The sequence below is a fragment of the Sceloporus undulatus genome, chromosome 2 (genome assembly GCF_019175285.1).
Source record: "Sceloporus undulatus isolate JIND9_A2432 ecotype Alabama chromosome 2, SceUnd_v1.1, whole genome shotgun sequence".
In the NCBI taxonomy this organism is placed as follows: Eukaryota; Metazoa; Chordata; class Lepidosauria; order Squamata; family Phrynosomatidae; genus Sceloporus; species Sceloporus undulatus.
In genome coordinates this window covers 217,652,685-217,659,453 of record NC_056523.1, presented here as the reverse complement: position 1 = coordinate 217,659,453, position 6,769 = coordinate 217,652,685, and the positions used below count along the sequence as shown (strand labels likewise).

At 42.2% G+C, this 6,769-nt stretch overlaps 1 protein-coding gene across 1 annotated transcript; it reads right to left on the bottom strand.

Annotated features, from left to right (window-relative positions):
• Positions 1–2,442: 2,442 nt before the first annotated feature.
• Positions 2,443–6,657, bottom strand: LOC121920563 (FERM and PDZ domain-containing protein 1-like). Its single transcript, XM_042447687.1, has 2 exons — positions 6,648–6,657; positions 2,443–6,096 (listed from the first exon to the last, which is right to left on the bottom strand). Exons 1-2 carry the CDS (start codon positions 6,655–6,657, stop codon positions 3,668–3,670), a joined length of 2,439 nt encoding a protein of 812 aa, XP_042303621.1. The 3' UTR covers positions 2,443–3,667.
• Between the last annotated feature and the right edge of the window lie 112 nt (positions 6,658–6,769).

Below are 6,769 nucleotides of genomic sequence, written 5' to 3'. Positions count from 1 at the left end.
CTAGCCAACACATAGGAGTTAGTAAATATCATCCCATAGCTAGCCAACACATAGGAGTTAGTAAATATCATCCCATAGCTAGCCAACACATAGGAGTACCAACACCTCTGATAGTCCTGATGAGAAATCTGTACTCAGGACAAGAGGCTACATGGAGAAACAGAATGGTTCCCAATTGGCAAAGGGGTCAGACAAGGCTGCATCCTTTCAGCCTATCTGTTCAACTTGTATTCAGAGCATATTATAAGAAAAGCAGGCTTGGACACAGAAGGAGGAGGAATGAAAAAAGGAGGAAGGAATATCAACAATCTAAGATATGAAAGTGACACCATAGTACTAGCAGAAAACCTCACAGACCTGGAACACCTGCTAAGGAAGATCAAAGAAGAAAGTGTTGAACATAAAGAAAACCAAAATAATGACCACCAAAGACCTTCACATGTTCAACCTAGACTATGAAGAAATAGAAATAGTAAAAGAATTCCCATATCTGGGATCAAACATTGATAGATCAGGCTGGAACTCTCCCTGGAAGCCAAGATAACCAAACTGAGGCTGTTTTACTTCGGACACATCATGAGAAGGAAGGACTCATTGGAAAAGACAGTAATGCTGGGAAAGGTGGAGAGGAGTAGCAAGAGAGGAAGGCCAGATGGATGGATTCTTTTAAGAATGTCATGGGATTGCAGGAATTAAGCAGAGCAGTGGAGGACAAGGGGGACTTGGAGAGGTCTCATCCATAGGGTCGCCATGAGTCAAGATCGACTCAAAGGCAGTTAACAACAACAAAAGCTAGCTGAGTAGCTTTCCATTGGGGCAAGGAAGCTAACTAGAAGCCCTCTACACCTATGTTTGTATTGTGAAAGGGGTGTGTTTTGTTGTAGCTTCCTTGCCCAGCAGATTAACAAAAATAGAACTTTTTGATAACTTAGAGCAAGTGATATTGTAAAGCACAGTAGGCTGGCATAACACATAATTAAAATTAAACATTTCCTTCTTCAAGGGAGCATGTGTATTTTGGGAGATAGTAAGGTGGAGTGAATGGAAGACTGTTCAACCAAAGCCAAGAGGATATATCTCTCCCTTCACAGCCTGCAGTGAGCAGCTGAAAGTCACTCAGACCTCTCTGCTGTGCCTTAGGAGAAAGTACAACTCATACCAAGAGTTCCTACATTCATGTTCAGATTGGGTGAAGCAAGTGCTTAGTGCCCTTACCACAGCATTGATTGATGTAAATAACAACCCCAGCAAGGTGAAGAAATAAATTGTATCAATTGGGTGGGAGAACATCCATAGAATTCATGCTTCTAGAGCAATTTGATCTTGGAGACAAACCTGTGAGGAGGCTTCTGTTTTTAATGCAGCTGGTTTAAAGAACAGCAAAATAACAAGGCACTTACAAACATCTGTTGTTTGATGAAATTCATTTCTACACTTGTTAAGCACCAGGGTCTTCATGCAGGAGAACAAAACAAACAAACAAAAACTAGGTGTGCTGAGCCTAAGGGAAAATATTTAGTTTGGTATTTCATAATGCATCAGCGAATCTGTATAAGAGAAATGAGTTGGCGTAGCTTGTGGAAGAGTAATATGGCAGCCTTTACAAGGTGCAAGAATAGAGACATTTTGTGGACTCTGCGGAACCTTGGACACTCTAAATGCACAATTTCCACAATTCTTTATTATTGATGACATGGTTGATGAGAGATTCAAGTCAAAACATCTAGACAGCACACATTTTCCCCACCCTGAGATGGACACCCTTAAACATACTCTGTGGGTAAATAGATCTCTGGTGTGACAGTCACAGGTGGGTGAGAATGTCAGACAGGTGCTTCCCAATTGACAGGGGAGTGGACTGTGATCAATCACAGTGGCTGCTTCCTGGTAAATAGGGGTTGGGGTTCCTACATAACTCCTGAAGTAGGGGTTACTTTGGGAGTGTGACTACGTAACCATCATAAGTGTACAATTCTAGGTTATGCATTCGTAACTGCCATAGAGAATTCTAGCCATCGTATGAAGGACAATTCATATAATACCTACATTCTGTCAAATGTTTGCCTTGTTCTGTGCTGTTGAAAAGGAAGTTTTGCATTGAACAGATATTACTTTTTAGATATAAAAGGGTTCAGCACTGAGGCATGCCATCTTAATGAGCATTTCACCAGAGAGCTATGCTGAAATCTTATACACATTTCCCTGCAAGTATGCCCCACTGCACCAACATGGCTTCCATCTTGGTAGATACATTCAGTTTCTGATGTGTGCCATTTGTTTACAAGGTTTATAAATTTTGGGGGTCCCTGTTCTTTCATGTTTGATCCTAATTATTATGGTTATGTATTACATTTCATCTATCTGTCCATTTGGAGGGGGGAATGAGTGGGGGACATGAGGCATCATTTGTTCAAAATCAACTTTCTGGTCAGGGTTTACAGATTAAAAGTAAGACAACACCACTTGTATGGCAAAACTAACCGGTTTATTGTGGCACAGACTTGGACAGGCAACAGCTTAACCTGTACGAGATGCATAAAGTGGATAAAGAAGCTACTAAGATTACATTCACATGAGGGCCACCACTGGATAAATCAACAGGATCCTCTGTGGGTCAGGCTCTTAAATACTTCCACAGCTTGTGGAAAGGGAACAGAAGAGGCAGGCCACCAAGCACACTGCCTCCATGGTGTTTTTGGAACAATTGTTGCTAACAGAATACATTTCCAAACGAAGTACTTAACGCTTACAGGAAAACATGCCCAGAATTAAGCTTTCTCTGTTCCCCTTTGTGGCACTGAAAGATGGACTCATGAAGCTTGAAATCATCCTGTGAGTCCTGGGACCTGCACAGCACCCATAAGTCTTGGCCCTAATAAGAGACTAATGGAGGGCAGATAGCTTGGAGAGCTACTAGGTTAAAGGCACACCTAATCCTCTATATGAGAGCCACTATGATTAGCCATGATCTCTTTGGACACCTTCGGTTAACATTACTTAGGCATCAGAAGCCAGATTCCAACACAAAAGGCAACAGCCTGTGGTATGTTTTCTTCAACCTTAATTATTTCCACAAGCATGAGGACATTTTCAACACAGCATTCTATCAGTTTAGAAAGCATTTATGGTTAGTGACAAATTGACATTTGCTACTGCATGCATCAGTTGTAACTGTTCACACTGAAAGGGACCCTGAGTCATGCAAAAGAGATTAATCTCTTGTGCTCCTTTCCTATGGCACAGGAGCAAAGCATGTTGGGCATGCACCAAAATATGATTCAATGTGAGCATACCGCAACTCATCCTGTCAGATTTCAGGATCTTAGCAGTTGGGCCTGGTTAATATTTGGATGGAAGACCACCAAAGCTATGAAAGAATCCAACCTCAGACTCCACTACAAAACTGTTAACTTGAAATGATGGTCTTGTAAGGCATCTACCATGTTTCTGTGTCTTAACCTCACCTCATTTAAGCACTGAGAATTAATACAGTATCCATTAGAAAATGAGCACAAAGCATTGAATCATATGCTTCTGCATAGTTATTATACATCTACTATGTTTATAGAGAGCACGGGTTTAACAATAAACAACTTGGCTTGATCTTCCCCACCAAAATGATAGATTAGCAGCATGATGGAGAAGCATCTGACAAGAACCTTCCATCTCATACATTGGACAATGCTCTGAATTGTTGCACAAGGCAGAAGAGGGCTGCAGTAAGGGCAGTGTATTGGCACACAAGGAGCTTCACGCTCAGATTGGGAGAGTCCCTCTCACAGGCTTGCTTAGCTGCCTGTACAAACTGGTCATAGCTACATACAACATCCTTCAAGTTGACTGTGAGGTATTTGTGTCTCTTATTGCAAAGGCCACAGTTTGTGAACTCAAAGCACACTTCTACCAGTTGGAGAAGGTTCTGAAAGGTCTCCTGAACAGCACTGTGTGCCTCTGTGGAAGGCCCATGTGTTTTGATAACTTTCTGGCAACTAGATATCAGCCGTTGTGATTCCACATACAAGATATCCTTGTTTTCTGAAAAGTGAGATGAGCATTTATCCCGAGGATGTTTTGTTCTGTTTCCCCAAAACTGGCTTAGAATTTCTTGCAGCTCTACCACGTTATCTAACAAATGTCCAAAGTCAAATGGTGTGGCGTGCATTCTCTCTTTCATAGAGCTCAGTGCTTTGATATGGGAGTCTGGAACCCATGTGCTATTTTTACACTCTTTGGAGTTTCCATTAACACAGTTATATTCTTGATTGAGTCTTGTAGCATTAAAGTCTAGAGACACTGGATTTCTTGTTGATGGTGGGCTTGTTAATGGCTCCTCAGAAGTACTACGGGCCGTGGGTTTGGCATGTTCTAGTTCTGTCTCATTGTCTAGCACACGGAAACAACTTGTGTAAGTAAACTGGCAACTACATCTGTCCATGTTAGGTCTAGGTGTGACTGATTCCTTGTCATTCATTAGAGCTGGAGAGCCCAAATTGTTAGATGCCACAGCATCTTTTGCTGGGTTATTAGAACACAGAAATGATGGATCTGAAACTCTGCTTTTCTTGCTGGTCCCTGTAGATTTACACAGACTCTCAAGTGAAAAGTAGTCTAGCCTATCTGAACTGTCAGTTTTTCTCTGCTCCAGATTTTCTTCTCTGGGAACAGTTAGTGGACTAGGTAACTTATATTTATAATCCACCTTGAGAGCATCACCTGTGATGTCTTTCTTCTCCAGCTTCTGGCTACTAGGAAGTTCTGTAGACAGACAGCTATTCCAAGGAGCAGTCACAACTGATAAATAGTGTGGCTCTTGAGTTAGTTCATCTCTTTGTAGAGAGACCTGATTTACCATTGGTTCACTTTGGTTAACACTATTCTGGTGTTTGTTATATGTCTGCTGCCATGTTTCTGCACGATCAACCATTGAACTAAAAGCGAGCCAGGAGAGGCGTGTCACTGCCCCTGAACCAACGTCATTGTTAGAGAACAGCTCAGTTGCATTTGAGAAATCCAACTGTTTGCCATCTTCAGACAAGGAGCCTTTACTTGGCATCCTGCTGATACAGTTATGGAGCAGTGAGCCTCCAAATGTCTGTCTTGACTCACACGAGGTAGATTTCATTTTGCAGGGACCTAGCACAAGTTCTTCTTGCTTTTCCACTTTTTCAGCAGAAAGAAAATTCTGGTCTGGAGACTGTACATCAAACACCTTTTTGCCTTGGTGACTGTTAAGTGTCCGGGAAGGTTTGGTAGTTGTGTGTATTATTTCCTCAATCAATACATAACTGACTCCTGTTTCAGGCAGGGCTTTTCCTGTCCCTAAGCTTTCATTTACAGCATGGTGCTCTGTACCTGCTACACAATGTTCTTGAAGCTCACCAGCTATGTCTGTAAGATCTTCTGTTCTTTCTTTGCAAGTAGTGTTAAGGTCTTCTAGGTGAAGAGGGATTTCTGACATACTCAGACACTGACTTTGTTGGCCAGGAATATGCAAGGAAGTAAGAGAACTGTCCTGCTTTTCTTTGGAGAAAGGGCTGAGGGAATCTGAACATTCTCTGCCTTCCTGGAGATGAATGGCAGAAAAAGGATGCACACATGAGTCAGTCGCTGATTTCATGTTTAATGAACCTGGCTTCATGTCCATGGTATCAGATGATGAAGCTGTTGTATTTCCAGACAACTGGACTAATGGTTGGGCTTCAAAAAGATTGGAATCACATTTAGGCTCCTGTAAGGAGACTGCATCCGGTGAGCATGATCTATCTGAAAGGAGAGAGTCTCCATCATAGCAAGTACCTTCAGTCTTCTCATGGGAGTGAGGTGGCACTAGAGGGAAAGTGACGTGTGAGGTGAAATTAGTCTGTAGGAAAGACCTCCTCTTCCTCAAGTGCTTGGCATGCTGGGGCTCCGTTTCCGGTCCATACTTTGTCCTTCTGCTTTGTCTTGACAGAAGGTTTTCAGCTGAGCTGTCACAGGATGGCGTCTTTGAGGAGCTCAGATCTTGCATACTGCGTGAGGTTAGGTCTCCACAACCTACAAATAAAGAAGAGGAGAGCAAGATGAAGAAATAGTATTTACCTCTGGTGTATAAATGGCCTGCTCCTTAGAATCAGTGCTCAGTTCCTACCAAACAATTAGAGCATATCACTATGAGCTTTCTGAACCCTGCAAATGAAAATTGGGGGCAGAGATGGTTTAAGTTGAACCCTCCAGATGTCATTGGACTTCAGTTCCCATCCAGTCTAGCTGTTCTGGCCAATAGTGAAGGGTGACGGAAAGACAAGGATTCCACCCCCATCCTTTCCATGATCAGCTGTAGTAGCTGGGAGGACTTGTGAAAGGGAGCACAAAGGATTGGAAAACACTATCAGGCTGCAAGCACGGGCTCTTCTGTACTATAGCTGTTGTGTTAGCTTCTCCAGGTCTCTGCTCAGCTACAGATTGGGAAAGGAAATGATATAAGAGAATAAAGCAGCATCTTCATCCCAACATATTTTATAAATGCTTCAGGTCACTTTGTCACTGAAAGAGGGACAATTTTTAAAAACCCTCTCTCTCTTTAATATAGTTTTTAATGTTATTAAAGCCTAAGTCCAATTGCTAGTCCCAAATATAGTAGCTCCATTGGACCAATGCAATTTCCATACATGTTATCATTCAGCCATTGATTCAATGGATCTGCTGTAGTTAGGGGTAGTAAGGATTTATGCTGAAGCTTTTTAGGACTGCTGGGAGTTGCAGTCCAATCATATCTTCAGGATGCATAATT